Raw genomic sequence first — 21,484 nt, 5'->3', positions numbered from 1 at the left:
TTGTAACGTATCGTCTATGGCCTATTAGCGCTGCGAATACGTTTCCTACTCTCTCACTCGCAGCACATCTATGTAATCCACTGCGTAGGTGTTTTCTGTAGTTTGTGTACGTCTAGAATAGAATAGGTACTCGTATAATTGAATTGAGTCTTGTACGACCGTAGGTATGTCGGTAAATCGGACTCCGAAAAAGTTGAGCAATACGTACGAGTCGCCACGTCTTAATATAGTGCGACGAATGCAGTGCAATACCGAATTCTTATTGGTGTGCGTGCTTAATGATAACAGTTTGATGGCGTTGAATTGTGATCTACACCATAGAGTTGAATTATGTACAATATAATTACATCTTTTGTATACCCAATACAGAACATATAAAGAAAGTAATGAATTCACCAAATCTTACTGCAGCAGTTTGTCAATTATGATCTGTGTAGAGGAAATTTCGAAGACAAATTGAACAAATCAACAGCTGTGTGCAAGGAGGTGATATTATTTTCAACAAGTCTCATAACTAAGTACAGTTATAACCTATACACTGTGGAGACGGGGCGTCGAAAATCTATTGAAAACATGTTACGACAATTGGCCTCAGCATGTGTGTACTTAAGGGGGCACTTCTATCTGGCGGCTTGGAATAAGAGTCAAGCTATGGATTTTTTTCCCATAACCTATGTGAGGAAATGAACTGATTATTCTGCTGAATGTATCTGAAATCATGCAGGCCAGCGGAGGTTATATTCCACAATTGAATATAACTGAAGTATGTCCTTCCTCGCCAAACATAAGCGGCACGTATATTATATTGTTACACAAATCAATTTTTTACGCCTAATAATGATTTTTTGGGATGATAAGGTAAATTTAATTTTTTTTCTGATATTAACATATCATTTCCGAAAAATAAGCGCCAATTTTGCAATTTTGAGCAATTCTAAAAATTCTTGTTTTGGAATACGTCGAATCTCACGTTCTGTCAAATCCCATCTTCCCAAAAATATAGCGATCCGAAAAAGCACAAAGTCATTTTGTGCATGCCTGCACCTACACCCATGGCCTGCATAATTTGAGATGAATTCCGTCTTATATATACCTATATTTCGAGTATGTCAAAAGAAAGTATTGCTTGCAAAAATGTGAGACGGGTCACACCGTTCAGGCACTGAGTTGTTAGTCGGTGATGCGGGTGTTTCTTTCTATTGCGACTGCCAACCTGCATCACTCTTCTCCTTACTCCGTTGTTTACAAACACAATTGTAATAAATAAAGTTTATTACTAATGTTACTATGATCATTAATTGAAATTGACGTACGAAAAATTCGTGAATAATTTTACCGTTTTTGCAAAATTTTTGAAAAAATGAAAGCCGATTTTGATAAAGTAAGATCGTCAACGATATGTAAGTACCTCCGCGTATTTTATGTGAATTTCGGAATGATCTATCGAACGGTTCGCGAGATATCGTGTCTAAAATTTTCAAATACACCATTAGTCATTAATTCCATGGACTGCTGTAGCAATAAAGGCAACTTCGTAAGAAGTCGATTTCCGTTGTCGGCGAGTGATTGTTCTTGCGATCTTGAGCGCTCGAGCACGTTTTATACAAACTGTCATAATTATGTGAAATTTCCAGGGTTTTTTTCTAGCCTCTCTAAGTAGATGTGTCCTGAATTCTACTTAACATACATACTCACTTTGTCTGAAAATATTTAATCAATGTATGAGTTTACCACTTGAAAATTTTGGCGACCAGTGTTTATCAGCTTTTGATTATTCGTCTAGCTGCTTTGAATAATTTTCAGGTTAGGTTCCGTAGTATCGCACAAGATTCGAAGCTTATAACTGTGAATATCAGTTCAACTAATTTTTTTCTAATCCTAGTCATTTACATATATGAAAACTTTCACATTACTTACACGGGGTTACGCAGACACCAGCCAACTTTGGAACGTTATTACTGTACACAACATTACGTTACGACTTGAACAAATCCTGAGACAAAATTTAACAATTCAGAAACAGACTTCAATCTTAGTTTTAGCAAAAAACGATAGAATCTGGGAGAAATTCTTGAAGGAATAATAGTAAAATAATATGCAATACACACATGGGGTCTCTGAGACCAAAGCTTTTTCAAACATTCTTCGTATTATTTGCGTAAACAACTTTGACTACGCACGCTGATTTTAAAATTGTACGTCAAATTCGGTTCTGGGGTCAACTGGATCCCACGTAAGTGACTAATGTTAAACATTCTAAGAATTTAAAAAAAAATATTAGGATAACTCATGTTATGGAAAGATAAAATTTACTTTAAGCTTGTACCGATTTAAATATCCCGCCTAAAATCAATTCAATTACTCGTTTGTAATTGACCCTACTTCTACATCACGTGGTGTCCACCTTTTTGGACTCACACCTGTCCTCGGGGAGATGAGATCTCTCACTGCGAAACCACCGTCAGTGCACTACGTGTGAAATTTCTTTTCCTAATATGTGACTTATTTTTTTATTTTTTTTATTGAAGAATTGAACTTCGATAACGAATAAAATAATTTACTAATCTGAATATTCCGTTTCACGTAATCAAATCAGAGATATATAAAACATCAATTATGTGACATATCGTCAACAATATAATTACGTGAATCCACGCTTGAACCAACCTGTCGCCGTCATTGGTAACATCGATTAAACTTGCTCTGCTGGTAATAAAAGATGAGTGAATAACTGCTATCAAAACAATTCAAAGCATTGAAACGATAAAACTTCAATGAAACAAATATGAATTAAAGCGAGACGCTATTTGAGAATGAATGAGGAAAAAGAGAATATTTAAAAAGGATTAAAGAAAAATTCGAGAAACAATTTTATTGAAAGAAAGACGATTTATATTTACAATTTTAATCTGTTTCACCAGTTGATCGATATTTTATGTACTTTATGAGTGAATTATTAATTGGATGAATGAATGAACATATAATATATTTTTCGGCTATTGCCATAAATTTATATAACAAAAATAAAAGGAATATTTACAATTTTCGCAATCTCTGACATGAAATTTTTTACTAATTTATTTTTCAAGATTTAAACCTATATTTACAAGCTCAAATGTGAGGTTACGTTGCTCGATGGCTGTACCATTCCTATTTAAGTTAGGGCTGTATGATTATCGGTTACTTGTAGATTTTGATTAATTTTTTTTCCAATTAATCGATTAATTGCTAGTTGAGGGTTTTTAATACCTCGAACTCAAAGTAGTATCGAAAGTTCAGAAAAATAACGTCCATACCATTACTTCAATTTCAATTATTTCGTTACGGGCTGCATGTGATTCCATGATTTAGAGTACTTCGAAATAATAACATTACACGTAATTGCGTAATTAACAAGATGTTATTCGAATGTGTTTTATACACGATATATAATCCACTCAATTCGGAAGTTACCTGACAAGAGCGGTAGATGCCATCTTACGCCGATCGGAGGAGGCAAATACCAGACAATTGTTGCAAACTTGTGTACTGCACACAGTAATATTTATTTCTTGAGTTATCTCGGAGTTAGATCTTTTCCGCGTTCTTCTCTCCGAGTTACTAAAGTCCTGTTCAATATTTGAAAAATTTAAACGTATGAAACCCCGCCACCGTCAGGTAAAAATGAATTTATAGGGTCGCGAATCCATTCGAAAAAAAATTATTGTTTGACAATGAAGTTAGAAGCTATCCTTTCCTTAAAACGTTGTTTAAACCGAGCGAATAACACATATACGATATGTGCATTTGTGAAGCCTATTTTGAATAAGCTCGTCATGTTTTAGACGATCATGTTAAATTAGGATGTAAAATTTGTGGTGCTAGAAAAGTTAATAATTATATATAACCTTAAAAGCCTGTAACAAGAACGCTCTTATGCCGCACCATAAATCCTTCATGTGGTTTCGATATCCAAGTTTTTTGAGCTACTGAATATGAATCTGAACTACTGAATGCGGAAAAGATAATGTTAATAGTTTGAATTTTTTTCTTCTCGAAATTAGAGTTTTCGAGCTCGTCTCTAGCAAATAGAAATTTGGCTGTTTATTCACTTGATGGTCTCAAAATTTCCACGTTGCACAATCATAGCTGCCATAACGTAGCTTCGATGTGACGTATAATGTTTTTTAAGCAAACACGTACTGAGGCATCTTGAATATACAGTCTCTCTTTCACTCCAAAATTTGAATTCTCTCTTTGAATAGTTACCATTTTGCTAAAAATCTATTAAAACGAACGAATGGTACATCATGCAAAAACTGTAATTACACAGTCGAAGAAAAATTTCCTTGAGGATTGAAGGTTCTCGGAATTGAAGCTCGATTTAAAATTTAAAATTTCGTTAACGTTATTTTACATTCAGGTCAAAAGAACAGCAAAAATTTTTGTTCTTTTTCTAATAAACAATACTAGAGAAGGCTGGCTGAGCCCAACCAAAACATCTAGAACTAAAATTTTAGTTATTCTCTCTTTGACCTGCCCCGACGAAAAATGATGCATAAGTCACAAGTGTCACGAAATCACACTAATGTTAAAGTTATTGTAGTTGAGAATCGTTCGTCTGAATTAAGTGAAAATATTCCAGTATTTTATCGCTCGTTCACAAGGTTTGAAATCCAAAATAGCATTAAATCTTCTCTAAGTTTTTACGCAAAAATTTTAATTTGCCAGACGTATACATCGTTCTGAAAAGGGCTCTTACTTGGATTAAAACGTTAAAGAAACTTAATATTTTAAATCGACCTTTATTTCCAAAAACCCTTCAATCTTATAAAAAAGTTTTGTTGTTTTGAATTCAGATGAACGCATTGTTTTTTTTTCATTGCTTCACCATGCTGGGAATAATTCTGCTAGTTGTGAATATTTTGCAATTTTTTTTTCTGTAATTCTTTAAATGAAATGAATAAAGGTTCATAAACATAAATTTCATACATTTCTGTGAAGAAATCCCAAGATACACTGTTTCAACCCAAACAGCAACTTATGCTCGCAACAATACTCGGAAATTTTTAAAAATTCTTCGTTTTTTATGACAATAATTGTTATAAGGCTTTTGAAGTTAATAAATCCGTATCATAGCCGGAAGTTTTATACTCAAGGATTTCCTAACAGCTATGCCTTCAGTCACCGGGAGTGAAAATTTGTTTGTATGAACTTTACAATTAGTGGAACAGGGCTTATAGATGCACGAAATTTTAACCCGATATGAAATCTCGCTCTTACGATAGTCATTTGAGAAATAAAACTCCGTGTATCGCATTACTGACAGCGAAGAAATAAATTAAATTTCAACACGTACGAAAGATTGGAAAAATGCTTCCTAATCAATTTGGAGTCCAAACGACATAGTAATTCATTTTTCAAAAATCAAACGTTTCATAAGTTTTACGTAAAAAATAATCAAGGACTAGATCCGTTTTAGGGAAATCGTTAAAAAAGCATACAAATCGCCAATGGCCTAACCAAACACAAAGTGAGTGTAAATGAGGCGTCGGCGGTCACTTAATTCGCCGGAAATCAACACGCGGTGCAAGTTAGCAGGAAATTTGCCCAATATCAGCAGACTCGTGTATAGCATACTTCGTACAGGGCTTGGTACCCTCGAGTACTCCAATTTGTCCACAGCTATTATAGCCATTGCTTTCATCCCTAGTTTTGCATCATGATTAAAATGGTTTTCGTTTCGTTGTTGCAGACATCGATTCAAAGGTCAGGCTGAGGATGGGATCCTTCGGGGTGTACATGTCTCAGCTACGGGCAATGCTCGTGCGGAATCTCCTCTTGAAGAAACGAGATAAGCGAAAAACAACGGCGGTACGTATCACGTCTGTTACCGATTTAAACTTAATGTTGTTTGAGTTCCAAACGCGCCATCCTCTTTTGGTCCAATTACGAGTCTATGTAATGGTATGCTTTATTTTTTATGCAACAGAGTTATCTAGCGAACAGCCTGCAAACGCGTTCTATACCGAGAGAAAAATACCATTTATATAGACCTGAATATACGTACCCTAAATAAAATCATGGTGAATTTTGACGCACCATAAACAATTTCCACATAAAGTAGTCGTTGCACGTGTCACGAAGTTATTTTATCAAGCCATCAGAATTTCGTCTGTAACACTTTCACGTACAATCGGTTAGCGTTAGCATATGAATATTGACTTCTTTTCATACCTATAAAATGAATCGTATTGCGCACAGGCATCTAACGTTAATGTTCCTCAAATGCGAGATCGATACTTCACCTACGTTGACGGGAGGTCGTTATACTATTCGTAAACTGACGGTAATCATTTTGCCGATTATCAATATTAGAAGAGTAATGATAATGTGCATTGGAAAGTATTGATCCAGATAGGCAGAATAGCATTCGTACCGTTCCGACACTATTAATGACGTTAATTTATCGATCAGGATTACTATTATTAGTATATATTTTGGTGATTCAGGTAAAGCAACAGAGCTGTAGACCTGGACGTCCAAAATGGAATTTGTGTCTAGTTTACGTAATAAGTCGAGGATGAAAATGTGTTCGGATCAATCGTAGATGCTTTGAAAGCTTTGAAAAAAATATTTTATTATATGGAAAGTGTGATACTCGTATAGTTTGATAGTGAGACCAATCCCATTGTAACGTCGATAACTATCTACTGTGTGTTTTATGTATTGATTTTTTCACTTCATACGTAACGGAATGTGTTCCGCTAATCGATTTTTTTTAGCAAAACTCTTCTACTATGAAGAAAATAACCATTTAAAATAATACAAATCCTTTGAAGGTGGGTAAGAACTGTGAACTCCCATCATGAATCTAATCAGTTGTTACATATCTAGTGAGATTCCTGAAAAAATCAGACGCTGCGATAAAAGTGATCCACCTTTAGCTTTAACCATTTAAAACCTGGGATACAACTATCAAAAATGAATTCCAGATTAATATTATACAGACCAGAATCTTTGACTCCATCACAGTGAGAGAAGAAACAGGATTGTGTAGTTCTACTCGAGAATATTTCTCTCTGCGAACCAAGGTGCCAAGTCAGCGTGTGCCCATAGTTTGCCAATTTATCGAGAAAGTTTTTCCGCCAAGCCCCGTGCCAATTAGGCCAAGGAATTCTGTCAGAAAAGAAATATCGAAAGACCGCATCGGCGACTGCACGCGAGCCAAGGCTTTGCCTAATTTCAATGGGAATAGGAACCGACAGTCGAGGGTGAGAAAGCGGATGCAGGGGTTGAAAAAAGTGAGAGAAAGGAGTTGGTGACAAGAAAGAAAGACAAAGAGAGTCAGGCTCGTCGACGACGCTTAACTTTATTCGAAAGGACGAGAAAGTGTCGACTACTTCTTCCGGACGTTCCTCTGCTTGAACTCCTTGCTCTTAAATATCGCTGGGTCGATTGCGTTCGGCGAACCCTCGTTCCACATCGTCCGGGAGACGGACTGCGACGGCTTTACGGTAGTTGGCAGGAGATTCGGCCCGACGAGGAGATATATCTGTTCCACCCAGGTGGGCATGGGCAGTCCTGTCGCACAGTACTGCCAGAGCGGGAGACCCAGGTGGATCAGGAGCATCCGGAAATACTTGGTGAAACCATCGGCGAGGCGAAGCCAGCGCAAAGACGCCTCGTGGTAAAGCCAGATCCCCGGATCCACTTCTGGGCTGACATAGGCGAGGTACACTTTGCTGCTCCCGCAGTGGCCTAGCTCGAAAAGCTTGCAGCGCGGGCTCAGCGACGGAAGATCGGGGTTTTCGGGGAGGCTGGCTTCCGCCTCGGATTGCTGCTCTTTCGTGCCGACGAACCGTTTCAGCTCTCCTAGACTTCCGACTTCGAGGCGTCCCAGAGGGAATTCTTCCCCTGTAGTCAAAAAACTGAAGTTAAAGAAAATGAGGTCAGATCTGACGCCTAGTCCGTGCTGCCGAATAATAATTATTCAGACTACATGGTCTGAATAGGGTATCAACAGTTACATTTGTATAAATAATGAAGAGGTTGGGACACCGGAAATCGATTTCTTTCATTGGTTTTGTTATGAAACAGTATTATATTGAGTACTTGTCAAATTATGATATTTGTAAACTGCAATGATTTAGAAAAAAATTATAAATCTGAAAGTACTGAAATTATAAATAAAAACTTATAGATCGATGCTTAATCAAAAACGTTGAGGTCCGTTGAAGTTCGGTAAATTACCATACATTTGCAAACTCTACCCAGCCACGGCGAAGATTAATCTAATAAAAGATTAGAACCGACTACTAATAACAACATTAAGCTCTGCGTTAAAAATTTCGTACAAAATATTTCAGTAACAAAAAAATATCATTTTCTTAAAAATAACATCGCGTCCGTTCCTCTTGTCTACCCGTCATACTTACATACTTAGGTTCAAGCTCATTCTGTAGCCACAGCTATATTGGCATTGCCCCCTTCCTGTGGTTTGGTTGTGAATTTTACATGCGACTAAGTCGATCAGACTTAACCTAACGAAATGATCAAACTTGCACCATGCTGAAGAAACAATGCCTGGAGCATCAACAAAGACGGTACGAAAGCAATAAGTCCTCTTAAGTCGTGTACGCAATCTTAAAACTTTGCACACGTATACCACGTGGATGAATTTCAATCATTTACTGCCTCTCGATCCTTCTATTGTATGCTGTTGTATATCTGTTGTAATACTTCGCGAAATAAATAATTGAAATTAAGAACATATTATGAGATCCGGCCATGGGTTAGGAAATGTTTTACTTTTTAGTCAGCTGTAGCTGCTCTTTCGGGAAATTTGGGTATTTTACAGTCTTTTGGATGGATATCGAATGAAGCAAAGTCAATCGCGGTTTATTCATGATTGCCAACCACCGACCAGCCTTCCTCCTTTTCATCAAATGAAGAAATGGCTGCGATTACTCATCACCCGAGGTTCAAACGCTCTGTTTTCGCCCAGGTCAATCGATCACGTCAAAGAGCCAAGGTCTCACCTGATATTTCGAGGGACCAAGTGAGCAGGAACCCGTCAATGGATGCGTAAAAGTTTCTCAGGTCATCGGGCATAACGCAGCAATGCCTCTGTTCCCAGCTCGCCAGAGCATTTCTATCGCACCCCGGCCGCCTGTCGACCTGGACATTTTTCACGCAGGGGGTGCCCTCTAAAATCTTAACGATTCCCAGCGTCAGGTTCTCGTAGAACGAGTCCTCCGTCACGATGTCAACAAAGAAAGACATCACTCCCTCCTCCCCTCGCGCCCTCACACCATCGCACAAATGTTATCCGAGAGCTTAAACTCTCCGCAAAGCCAGGGCTTCTTCGGCGCGAAGCGTCAAACTGGGGAGCGGAAAATCGGAGTGAAGAGAGCCGGATGCCGCTTGTTGACTACCATAGCAACCTCAACGCTTCGTGACAACGAAGCCCCGCGTTGCCACAGAGAGCTTTGCCGTTGAAGGATAATACTATAATACCAATTTTCTCTTTCCTCATGCTCGCTTGCATCGAAACTCGCAGACTTGCGATTTCAGCACTTTTTTCTTCGAATTTATATGGTGTTTCATTCATTTTCCGTGTACACTTTTCATTTTCAGGAGATTATTTTGCCGCTCTACACCCTCGGAATACTGATTATCGTCAAGGTCTTGATACCCAACCCGAATTATCCAGCAATGACTACGCCGCGGGTTAACGGTGGCGTGTTCGACGACTTCAGCCAAATGCAAAATCACACGATCGCAGTGGTGCCAAACACTACTGAGACCCTGGTAAGTCGTCGGCGAAAAGATCGATAACGAGTTGCATCTCCACTGTCGCTCAAGATTCTTCACCCCCCGCCCTTAGTTATTCAAAGTAGTTTTTTCTAGGCTCAGCCAAACTTCGGTCTCTCCACTCGCGACATGGTTTCGCATAATATTTCCCTCCCGACACTCACCGTTCACGCGGGGTCACCAACTGCAGACACTAAGGTTGAACATCTTATTTACAGACCTTTCTTAACTGCGTGAACACTTTGTGGATGTCCATGTGGGATACTCCGGTGAAGATTCCTCTGAATTTCATGATCTTCGACACGGAAGACGACCTGCAGGCTGCCTATTGGCGTGACCCTTCCAGCGTACCTATGGCCGTCATTTTCGAAAACCCTCTGCCGGTGTCGGACCGCCTGGAGTAAGTTTAATGAAGCCAAATATTGCCTATCACAGTTCACCGAAAATCTAACAACAAAGGCAAAGATCTGCAACGATGTCGGATAGGGTGAGGCTGATTTTAACAAAAGAATTTGTACAAGTTCTTGCGCCGAAATAAAGAGACTTAACTACTTAGGAGTTAAAAGTGGTATTTTGTGTATTGCGCACATGCGCTGTCGCAAACAAATCTGACATTACGCGTCCCTAACCTCAATGTCGTGTTTCGCTAAAGAACGCATAAGATACTCCTTTTATATAAAAAATTGTGTGAAACAAGGAAGCAGCGGTTTTTTTGCCTGTACTATTATCAATATGCTATTCGTCCCTAACGAATGCAAATTTCAGAGAATCGCTGAAGTAAAGGTCTCTTCATTTCGGCCCAAACGTGTGTCAAATTCTTCTATGTTAAAATTGCTCTGTTTTATTGTTCGACCACTCCTTGCGAAAAGCAAAAGCTGATGAAAAATTGAAGAATCCCAGCGTGGAAAGAAAGGATCGAGGCGGGTGGATACAAGGCAGGGTCAAGGCTTTGCGCCGCCTGCCAACAGCTCATCTATGTAGTTTCCGCAATGTTAACGCGTGCGACGACATTGCGGTCTATTCTCGTTATTGCCCACGTGCTTAGTCCATAGTGCGTCGCCACATCTAGATATGTTGAAACAGCAGTAATGAACTTGCGAAGCATTCAGATTTTCTTGAAATATAAATAACCGAGCTTGTAATTTCACGGGTGTAGCGTATCTCCGGTTATACCGACGCAATAATAATAACATCCCTCTGCATTCCCGATCGAATTCTATTCAACTATCGGTGCGGCGTTCGATTAACTTGACGTCACTCTACAAAGCGATTCCTATTATTCATTACAGCTATGGAAAGCACCCTTAGTGTACCCTTGGAACGCGCCGTGTCTTAATAGCTCGGCTAGTCATTTCGCCTCTATACCTCGACCAGGGTTAAGTTACTCTAGGTGTCAATAGATTCGAGTGGAATTTTATTTACAAATATTGGGATTAAAAACACCGAAGAGAATATCCGGTGTTCGATGTCACGGTATTTCGGTTCAGCATCTTTGAACTAAGTTATCAGATTTTTTTCCGAATTTCCCTGAACCTATATCAAAATTTATAAGCATGTCCATTACAGTGAACACGGAATATTTTTGAACTTCACAACTTTTCATTAATAGATATTGAACTTATATATTATTTTTCATGTACATTTAAGACTATTCTTGAAATATACTTTTTTCTCGACAAAAAAATTAATTTTTAATCTATAAAATTATAAATGGAAACGAAAATTACACATACCTTTTTCGACTACTTTTTCTGCACTTTTTTGACTAGATAATATAGTTAAATAAAGAGCAGTCTTCAATGTGTTTTTTCAGATAGGTATTGGAACTTTTGATAAAATCTATCCCTTAAAAGAATGTGATGAGTGAAATTTTTGTTATGAATTTTTACAATGTATGTCCACCTGAATATTCGACCGTATTGAAAGGGTTGATTCAATTATTCTTTTTTAACGACAAGTAAGTATGGCTGAGGAATATTCACGTAATTTCAGGTGCCTTAAATCCCCCAAATAATCACTTGCTTCGAATAAAATTCACCCAAACTAAAGAATTTTCATTTGAATGAAGTAAATACTTCGGGTGTAAAAAACACGGGGGTAAAAAGAGCACCCCTTCGTCAATACTTACTTGTCGGAAACGAAAAATTGAATCAAACTTTCATTGATTTTACGTGGAACATTAGTTTGGTGTTCCCCTCCGAAATTGTTGCAACTCTTGTATGTTGTAGAAGATTGAAAACTAGAAGACGCATAATTTATTTGCTTGTGGAAAAATGATTTTAAATGGTGAAAACGACTCCCAACGATGAGCGTCCAATGGGGTGGTTTCTCAGTTTCGGATAGAAGCACTCGATGTATTTTAATAAATTAGTTTCATTCAAATAGATCAAGTGCATCAAGAAATCACCCCATTCTATATCCATCATTGGAGAAGTTTTCACCCCTTTAAACCGTTTTCCTCTGATAAAAAAAATACGTGTCTTTAATTTTTCAATGTTCTACAATATACATAAGCTGCTACGAATTTGAAGGGGACACCCAGCTGGTATTCCTTGTTAGTAAACGTATTAAATTTTAGCGCGTTTTATTTGAATTCAACGAATGACTGATCGAATGAAAAAGATCAGGGAGAACATATAAATGCTATTTACTGGTGAAAAGCAATTTTTTACTGTGTAGTCACAACGGTATTGTAAGTTATGTTTTCATTTGTCATTGAATACATGTAAATTACAATAATGTATAATATGTTTCATACTTATTTTATTATCCTTAGACTCTCGAACAATATATCTTGTAATCTTATGTTTTCGATAGTTTTTTATAGTGCAGTTACAACGGTATTGTAAGTTGTTTTCCTTTGTCGTTGAATACATGTAAATTACAATAATGTGTATATGTCACACTGATTCTATTACTCTTAGACTCTCGAACAATATGCCTTGCGATCTGATGTTTTCGATAATGTGGATTGAATACAGCGAAAATCTTTATATTTATCGTGAATTGAACAATTTTATCATTCGAACATCTGCGCGTATCTGCCATGTAATCCAACCGGCGACTATACTAATTCTCTCTTTTAGGGACTCTAGAAGAAATCGCAGTGAAGTGCTTTGGTATTTTGCCAATTTTTAGTCTGGTTTTATTGAATGTAGTCTTGTATTGAAAACGAAGGACACTTTACTTACGGCAGAAAAAAATTTTTTTCGTCAAATTTTGACGTAGAAACACTTCAGTAATGGTGATCAACGCAAAATACGGCTTTATTTCTACCAACTGTTTGATAAATTTCTGATAAAATAGAAAATATTGCAATCATTGAATAAGATAATGACTTACCATTAAATCGTATACTCAATTTTATAGCGCTCGGAGTACTCTTGAAAAGCAAAATGCGCGAAGTATCTCAGAGGTGACTGATTCGCCTCAAGTGGAATGGCCGTTTCATACTTTTGAGCGTGTGCCAAATTTTCGACCGTGTGTAGCAGGAGCCCATCTTTTGCGATGCCTTAAAATAAACTTCGGGAAAAAGAAAGAAAAAATCGTAATTATTTTCAACCGTGGTAGGAGCTTCGCAGTCTTCACACCGTACGTGGTCAGCAAATTCCATTCCACACATCGCGGGTGTCGTTTTATTCATGTACTTCGCGCATATGGCGTTTTGACTGTTTAAGCAAGTAATCGATCGATTGCTCAGATAATTTTCCAAATAGAGTAAATTCTTTATAACCTCCAGCCGTCGGTACGCTAAAATGTTATCTTGAAATATGGACGTTACTTATCGTGATGACTGGAATGAAATACGAACAACCGCTTTATTAAGTCGCGCCCGAATTTTCAATAACTATACTTTCGGTCAAAGAATCATAAATAATATGATTTATCTAGTAGCCTTCATAGAATCCTAATTTGTCTTTCAAGGTGCAGATCTAATTCCACAGGAAAAAAAAATCTTTCGTCAAGTTTGTTATTCACTGACAATGACAAAATTTCGAACTGTCAAGAGATTTTTATCTCGAATAAAAAAATTTCAAAGAATGTAAATCTTGAAAATTGCTGAGAGAGAGTGCGCACCTTGAAACCTGCATCTTTGCTGCAACATCAAGATTATTGCCGTACATAAACCCTGAGTCAAAGGAACAGAAATTGCTATTTCCGTTTGGCAAATTGTACACAGAACAGAAACTCGTAGCACAAGCATCACTATCATTACACGTAGAAGAGTTTGCGATTTTTTTAGTTACGAGAACATTTGAATACAGAAAAAACATTTTTATCTTTGCTACAAAATTCGTTCGTTTACATACGTTTAGTTGTGAAGTTCAAAAATTGAGAAAAAATAATTCTTTGACGACGAAAACTCGTAATAACCAGCCGAGGTTTACAAGGTCTTCACACAAAGCGCACATTTCAAAGTAAAATTGAGTGAAAATAGTATCAGACTAATATAAAACCTAAAATATACCTACCGGAATAATCAGATTTTTCTGCAAGAACAATATAAGTTAGTAGTTCAGTTACATTATTTCGGGAACTTGGTTAATACACAAGTTTAAAGCCATGATTAATCAATCAATCATTTCTGAAGGATCTTTCCTCGTGACTAGCTGAAATCAGTATGAAATTCGCACTTGCAAATTTGATTAAATATTTTTCGACGATTTTATTTATTTTGAATATTCCAAATGGCAATTGCGACTCCAAGATTCAAATACATGCGGTTCTTTCTTGATTTTCTCTTCGGTGGTTTTCAAGCGTTCGTTTACTTCAATGTTTCACAAATCTTCAAGTATAATAGTGATATTTTAGTCGTATTAAAAAGTTGAATGTGAATTGTAATAAAATTTAATTTCTAAGGTGCTTGCAAGTAATGATAGAACAAGCTAAGAACGATAGTAAAAATCTCTTTATCTTGATAGTTATAAAAAGCGCCAAATGACAGATTCGATCATGGAAGAAAAAGTACAATTTTAAAATATATGTCGCATGTATGATACGTCAGATGAAGCTCAAAATTAGTGTAATATTTATGAGGCCAGCTTCGACAAAGGTTGAATACTATCGAACAATAAAACCTGAATTCAAGGCCTTACAAAGTTTCTGTAACAATTTATGCGACCGGCCCTTTTTCCGGGGTTTGAATCAACATCTAAAATCGTTAAACTTATTTACGACGTGCAATCGACCGGCGAGTAATTAACTATCTGTAATAACTCGCTAGTTACTTTTAAGATCACTATCAAGTAAAAGCTGCCCCAGAATGGGAACTGAAACGATCAGTTTCGTGATGATTTTATGCCTTCAATCAATGGTCCCGTGAAACCGTGTCGACTGTTCGATATCTGATGTTACGCAACACTTCTCTACTTGATTCTCGTCATTAAATTTACGACAAGAATTGTAACGCACTGAACCAATAATTCACATCCTATTTTATTTTCATATGAAAACTGGTAGCTCTAAGACGCGCTCTAGCTCGATCGGAATGTGTTCAAAACCCAAAGTAACGACGCGTCAATTGCCTAATTATTAATTTTTGTAAACCACAGAACCTAAACGAAATCGCAAAACTTTAGAAGAGCTATTTTGAATTTAATGTGAAACTGGTTTGTTTTAGATACGAGATACGAACAAATCCTTCGTATCAGTCGACACCCTCACCAACGGAAATGTATTCGTCACCTGTCACCTGTCGAAAGGACACCAGCCACTGGATGGGTGGAATCCTATCCATGGAAACTGGAGGCTCGTGCCCGGTCAAAAATTATTACGACTCCGGCTTTATAGCTGTACAACTGTTATTGGATGTAACGAAAATAAGAGTGAGGGTCGCAGAAATCTTTGTGTAGATTCACAGTATTCACCCCACGATCTTTTCGATTGTCAGAAATATTTTTACCTTGAGATGTGACCACCTGACTTACATCACATTTTGTAAAATTTTCATTCTGAGTTTATATGATTCATCACTAATTGTACGTCAACGTACGTAGAATTGGTAATTGGTTAAGTAATTGAATCCGAAATTTCAGCTCAAGACAGAAAAGAATATCACAGTGCCTACAATCAAGCTAGAGATGTTTCCAAAAGAAGCATATACGGCGAGTGAGTCCATTTTTTTTCTAGCACTTGTCGTATTTTAGGTTCTTACTCGGTATCACGTGACCATTGACATTCGTTCACCCCATTTCAGATTGGATTCTCTACTTCAGAGTCGTAATCCCACTTTATATGGTCCTGGCACTATCGCAGTTCATTACTTATTTATTGATACTAATCGTCGGCGAGAAAGAAAACAAAATTAAAGAAGGAATGAAAATTATGGGTCTCAAGGATTCTGTGTTTTGGTAAGCTCCTTCGCGTCAAATCAGTACAAAAGCTTGGAGTTAATTGAATTTCGGGAAAAACGGATATTTCTTCTTTGTTCCAGGATGTCATGGTTCATTATATACGCTGTTTTTGTCCTGCTACTCTCCGCAGTTGCGGTAGTCCTCTTATTTACTCTCCAAATGTTTCAGCACACTCATTTTCTGCCCATATTTCTTCTGGTGGTGTTGTACAGTTTTTCAGTCATAATGTTTGGATTTATGATTACACCTTTCTTCGATAAATCACGGGTAAGTCGCGTGGCGATTTCGTTATTATTGCGTACTAACGCTGTCACATGTTCGCCCGGATACTTTCCACCTCTATTTACATTTGTCTATAGCTTGTGAACTTCATCTTTACCCAAGCATCCAGCACAACAGAAATTTCTTTAAATTTTCAGACTGCTGGTGTCTTGGGAAATTTCGCAGTGACTATTCTAAGCCTGATGTACTTTATTCAAGTTTTTGTGGATGATTCGAGTTCAATTGCGTTCTGGGTGGCTTCCTTGATCAGCCCTTCGGGGGTTGCTCTGGCAATGGATAAGGTGAGTGATACTCTTTTGCAGGATTCCTTAATTCAAAACACATCTGTATCATCTCTAATCCTTGTCCTAACTTCAGGCCCTTGTCCTGGACTTGCAAGGCCAAGGTGTGAATTTCGACAATCTATGGTCAGGCCCAGGGATCCCCTTTGGTGGAAGTCTCATCATGATGACGTTGGACATTTTCCTGTACAGCCTGTTGGCCTATTATCTCGATTCGGTCGTTCCTAGTGCGTGAAGATTTTTATAAGACTAACCCATCCAAATCTACATACCTTTTTTGTCCACAAACTTCTCCATTATTCACGGTTATTCCTTCACTCCCACAGGTGAATATGGCGTGAAACGATCGCCTTTCTTTTGTTTCACTCCTGGATTTTGGTGCAGAAGAAAAGTTCCACTGGTGAGTAAACGATAATTCACGGACGGCGAGACTGACTGCATAAACCGTTGTTTCTTTGATTGTTAAAGGTGCCATCGTCGAACGGGGAATCTAACTCTTTCATCCCCGGTGAAGAGACAAACCGGGATGTTGAGCCGGTTGTCCGTGAGATGAAGGGAAGAGAAGCCATCAGAATAGTCGACTTATACAAATCGTACCAAAAGTGTCGGAAGCCTGAAGTGAAGGCCGTTAATGGGATCAATCTCACTATTTACGAAGGCCAGATCACCGCGATTTTAGGCCACAACGGTGCAGGCAAGACGACGCTTTTCAACATTCTGACCGGTCTGACAGCGCCGTCCGGTGGTACAGCGTTGATCTTTGGCTATGACGTGAGGGATCACAACGACATGCAGATGATCCGAAGTATGACTGGTGTCTGCCCGCAGCACGACATTCTCTTCGATCTCCTTACGCCAAGGGAACATCTGGAGTTTTTCGCAGCGGTTAGAGGAATACCGAGGACGATGATAGAGATAGAGGTAGGGAGGAAGTGGATCGAACGGCGGAATAGCGTTGGGTTCAAACTATGCGTGAATCAGTTTCAGACGAATTGTTGGTTTTCAGGTGAAAAAAACGTTGAAAGATATTGACCTGACTGAGAAGGCGGACGCGTTTGCAAAATACTTAAGTGGCGGGCAAAAGCGCAAGCTGTCTGTCGGGATCGCGATAATTGGTGACCCTAAGATAATCATTCTGGACGAACCGACAGCCGGCGTTGACCCATATTCAAGACGACAGATGTGGTCCTTTCTTCAATCCAGACGACACGGTAAAGTGATTCTTTTAACGACGCACTTTATGGACGAAGCGGACATCCTCGCGGATCGAAAGGCCGTTATTAGCAAAGGGAAACTTCGATGTTGCGGTAGTTCCCTGTTTCTCAAGAACAAGTTCGGCATTGGATACCACTTGACGTAAGTTTCCTACTTGACAGTTCTAGCGCTCCTTTTGAGGATGACGGTCATTTCAATTTCAATTAACTCCAGGCTGGTGCTGGAAGGCAATCCTCGGGAACACGCGATAACTCGACTTGTGTCTTCGCACGTGTCGAAGGCCGAAAAAGCGAGGCGACACGGCCGTGAGCTTAGCTTCATTCTGCCTCATAATTCGGTCGAAAACTTTGCTCCATTATTTTCGGCAATCGAACAGGAAATCAAAACAAAAAACTACAGGCTTGGAATTAGCAGCTACGGCGTGTCGATGACAACACTTGAGGAGGTTTTCTTGCACTTGGAAAGGGACGAGGAAACTGAGTGTACGATGGACAATCTCTCGAAAAAAATGGTTAGAAATCGAGCTTTGAGCAGATCTTTGTCTTTGCAGTCGAAAAGTACTTCTTATCAGAGCTTGCAGAACGAAGGTGCAGCAGTTCAAGCTGACGGACAAATTAAAGGTGATCAGTCCTTATCTTTCCGCTCGTTCGAAAAGTTTCTCTGTGCAACCTCGTTACCCGCTATTTGTTTCAGCTGCTGGCGATGTGCCAGACGGAGTGCATAACGAGAAGAACCCAGTAGTTTTGGGACTGGGACTGGATCCCGTTAAAACCCGGCCTAACTTTTGCCAGATTCTCAAGGCAATGTTACGATTAAGGATATTAAGATTATTTAGAAACATTCAGCTACTTTATTTCACCATAGTTGCTCCCCTGGCTCTCGTTGCTCTTAGCCTATATATCAATAGCATTCAAACGGTGGACATCAGAATGCAGTCTCTGGACCTTAATCCTGGTAAGTTGGATTCTCTGATCCTGCTAGTCGATCGTCTCTACGATTACACAGATAATTGAAAATCTCTGCTAATTTTGTCCCTCAGATACTTATGGCAAAGAAACGAGAATTCTTTACACAAACAATACCGATAAGAATATTACCCCATTGATGAATTATATTATCAAAGATATCAAAGAGGTTGATGAATATGACGGCAGCTTTGTTGACCTACTACATGTAGCGCCTCGTATGGCGGCCTTCAACATCAATGATTACGATATTGCAAGTTTGAATTTGACGATGATGTACAACGATACAATGCAGCACTCTCTTCCTATTCTGGTCAACATCATTTCAAAGGCCATGTACAGGTAAGATAGTATTGGAAGATGTGGGGATATGAATTGTGGTGATGACGGGAATTATCGAGGGAGGGAATAATTTTCTCAGATACAATATTTGACTCTCAATTTTTCGCAAATGTTTTTTCTTGTCATTTGAAGTAAGAACGACAATGAAGTCTTGATGAATCAATTCAATTAGGATTTGTCACAGAGACACAATAGCATTTAATTTCGCATTATTCTCAGTCAGTTTTGGTTATTATTCAAATTTAATTTAAATTGTGTATTAAAGATTATTAACAGGCGACACAGCAGACCCTCGGCCTATACAAGTCAAAACGCATCCGTTCCAGCAAACTTCTCAACCGCAAGAATTTAATATAGGAATCGGAAGTTCAGCACTCTTCATTGGAATGATATTCGTACTTATTCCCATAATACTCGCAGTAGATATGGTATATGATAGAGAGGTAAGCTGGAATTACAGGCTTTAGCTATAGAAAAGCAGTGTTGTGTAAGCTACAGTCTAAAAAAATATTTATCCCTATTTTCTCTTGTGTATGCTCAATATCTTCAAACGTACGTTTTACGTCACTTGTGATCGGCTTCCAATTCCACTATATCAACATCGTGTAGGAATATGATGTATTCTGTAACGTCACTTTTAGGAGTTTTAAGTATTTAAGTATGGGTTTTTTTTGTTGCCCTCCTGCTTATGCGCTTGATGAAGCAGCAACAATATGCAAGATGGTTATCTTTATGCTGTGGCAGTTATGTCTCGTAAAAGAACGAAATGTGGGATATGTTGAATGGTGTTTGAACATCTCTAGGGATCCTCAAGTAAGAGTTAGGCAATTCTGTGAACAGTTTTTTTTATTTTTTTTCTACTATTTCAACGATGCGGCGCTGAACATGTATAAATCATTTCGGGTTGATGATGAGAAACGTATTCGAAATAATGGAAAATGCAATAAATACCTACTTACTGGGTGAATTCATTTTTCTTATCCTCAAGCATAATTCGAGTATTATTACAAGTGTGTTGGATACTCGTCCGAATTGACTGTCGGAATTCCAATTTGACACGAAGAGTTTCATATATTCAATTTTGGTGATTCCGTTTGATAATTAAACGTTGCAGTGAATTTAAAATCTGCTGATCAGCTGAATTTTCAAACTGGCTTGCTGCCCAACTGATTTGTGGTTCGTAAAATAATAGTGGCACTCGCCAAATTTTGTAGATAGGCTTCTTTTAGATAGCTATAGCTATTAGCTACACGTATGTGGAATATTCTATGTATGTTTTTGGTGGTCAAAAGAGCTGAGCATGCGCCCGTAACGAGAAGCTTGATTATAGCCACCAAAACGTATCTATCACAACACTGCTGATGTATAATAATGCAATTACGTTGAAAGAACGTGCTTTTTTCTTTTCTAGATAAAAGCTAAAAATCAACTTCGAGTGAACGGCTTATCGTTCTCCATGTATTTTTTGACTTACTTCATCGTATTGGCTGGACTTATGGCTGTGATCAGCCTGTGCATCCTTGGAATAATATTTATATTCAACGTTCCGTCCCTGCAAGAGCCACCCGCGCTCATAACGTTGGCAGTCTTGCTAATGCTCTATTGTCCCTCGTCCATTCTTTTCTCGTCATGTCTTAGCTACATCTTTGACAAGATGGATTCGGCGCAAAGTATTCTGCCGAACATAGTGACGATCGTTGGGATGGTCCCCTTTCTTCTGGTCATGGGACTCGACATGTTGGGCTTAGGTAAATGTAAACTTTATCTGCGATGAACTTTAAAGCTGCCAGCAACTCTTGTATTCGTTGCCATTCTTTATTCCGTTTCACGTATAATAACCCCACACTTGTTGTAACCTTTTGGATAACTCCTGTTAACAAAGGTGGAACTGCGGCCTTTGCTCTTCATGTGGTCCTTTCGCTACTGAACACGATGTACGTCCCATATGCGGCCGTCTACTACGTAGACCGCGTCCACTTAATGTGCTCAATAAACGCGGCATGTCATCACTTGACCATGTCGGACTACCTTACTACAGAAATCATATTAATGGCTGTCGGTGTGATACTGCACATTCCGATTTGGTTCATCATTCTCGTTATGTTGGACATCAAGAAAACCGGCGGGAACATTAGTGACGCCCTGAAGTACTTCCTGGTAAGTTTGCGTGTTGAATTACTCACGTCAGCTTAACAATTGCAAAAACTCATGATGACAGAAACTTACTTTCAAAAATAAATATGATATTTTC

At 38.5% G+C, this 21,484-nt stretch overlaps 2 protein-coding genes across 9 annotated transcripts in view; one reads left to right on the top strand and one right to left on the bottom strand.

Annotated features, from left to right (window-relative positions):
• Positions 1–21,484, top strand: part of LOC124175157 (cholesterol transporter ABCA5-like) — a 48,677-nt gene that overhangs the window by 18,767 nt on the left and 8,426 nt on the right. For 4 of the 5 annotated variants that reach the window (XM_046555110.1, XM_046555112.1, XM_046555114.1 and 1 more), the window contains 18 exons: positions 5,735–5,853; positions 9,619–9,792; positions 10,014–10,195; positions 15,416–15,620; positions 15,831–15,903; positions 15,992–16,145; positions 16,229–16,415; positions 16,568–16,711; positions 16,788–16,938; positions 17,038–17,111; positions 17,180–17,632; positions 17,718–18,067; positions 18,140–18,546; positions 18,620–18,880; positions 18,966–19,233; positions 19,499–19,676; positions 20,645–20,981; positions 21,116–21,390. In XM_046555110.1, the coding sequence (XP_046411066.1) occupies positions 5,761–5,853; positions 9,619–9,792; positions 10,014–10,195; positions 15,416–15,620; positions 15,831–15,903; positions 15,992–16,145; positions 16,229–16,415; positions 16,568–16,711; positions 16,788–16,938; positions 17,038–17,111; positions 17,180–17,632; positions 17,718–18,067; positions 18,140–18,546; positions 18,620–18,880; positions 18,966–19,233; positions 19,499–19,676; positions 20,645–20,981; positions 21,116–21,390 (3,966 nt within the window). In that variant the 5' untranslated portion in view covers positions 5,735–5,760. Of the gene's footprint in view, positions 1–141; positions 676–5,734; positions 5,854–9,618; positions 9,793–10,013; positions 10,196–15,415; positions 15,621–15,830; positions 15,904–15,991; positions 16,146–16,228; positions 16,416–16,567; positions 16,712–16,787; positions 16,939–17,037; positions 17,112–17,179; positions 17,633–17,717; positions 18,068–18,139; positions 18,547–18,619; positions 18,881–18,965; positions 19,234–19,498; positions 19,677–20,644; positions 20,982–21,115; positions 21,391–21,484 lie in introns of those variants that run through there. The other variant, XM_046555111.1, reaches the window with a different exon arrangement.
• Positions 3,594–13,231, bottom strand: LOC124175158 (tubulin polyglutamylase complex subunit 2). 4 transcript variants are annotated; one of them, XM_046555116.1, is made up of 3 exons: positions 9,021–9,451; positions 7,351–7,896; positions 3,594–3,608 (listed from the first exon to the last, which is right to left on the bottom strand). In XM_046555116.1, exons 1-2 carry the CDS (start codon positions 9,262–9,264, stop codon positions 7,379–7,381), a joined length of 762 nt encoding a protein of 253 aa, XP_046411072.1. In that variant the 5' UTR covers positions 9,265–9,451; the 3' UTR covers positions 3,594–3,608; positions 7,351–7,378. The 4 variants fall into 4 exon arrangements, with proteins under 4 accessions (XP_046411072.1, XP_046411074.1, XP_046411073.1 ...); XM_046555118.1 differs by lacking the exons at positions 3,594–3,608; positions 9,021–9,451 and adding exons at positions 12,987–13,074; positions 13,138–13,231 and having other exon boundaries at positions 7,333–7,896; XM_046555117.1 differs by lacking the exons at positions 3,594–3,608; positions 9,021–9,451 and adding exons at positions 12,987–13,089; positions 13,138–13,223 and having other exon boundaries at positions 7,333–7,896.

The sequence above is a fragment of the Neodiprion fabricii genome, chromosome 2 (assembly GCF_021155785.1).
Source record: "Neodiprion fabricii isolate iyNeoFabr1 chromosome 2, iyNeoFabr1.1, whole genome shotgun sequence".
In the NCBI taxonomy this organism is placed as follows: Eukaryota; Metazoa; Arthropoda; class Insecta; order Hymenoptera; family Diprionidae; genus Neodiprion; species Neodiprion fabricii.
This window is presented reverse-complemented; position numbering and strand designations above follow the sequence as displayed.

Bases quoted from the DNA above. Each gene is read 5' to 3' on its own strand.
- LOC124175158 (XM_046555116.1), bottom strand. From the start codon at position 9,264: ATGTCTTTCTTTGTTGACATCGTGACGGAGGACTCGTTCTACGAGAAC. The intron at 7,897-9,020 runs GTGAGACCTTGG...TTTTGACTACAG, and splicing joins TTGGTCCCTCGAAATATCAG to GGGAAGAATTCCCTCTGGGA.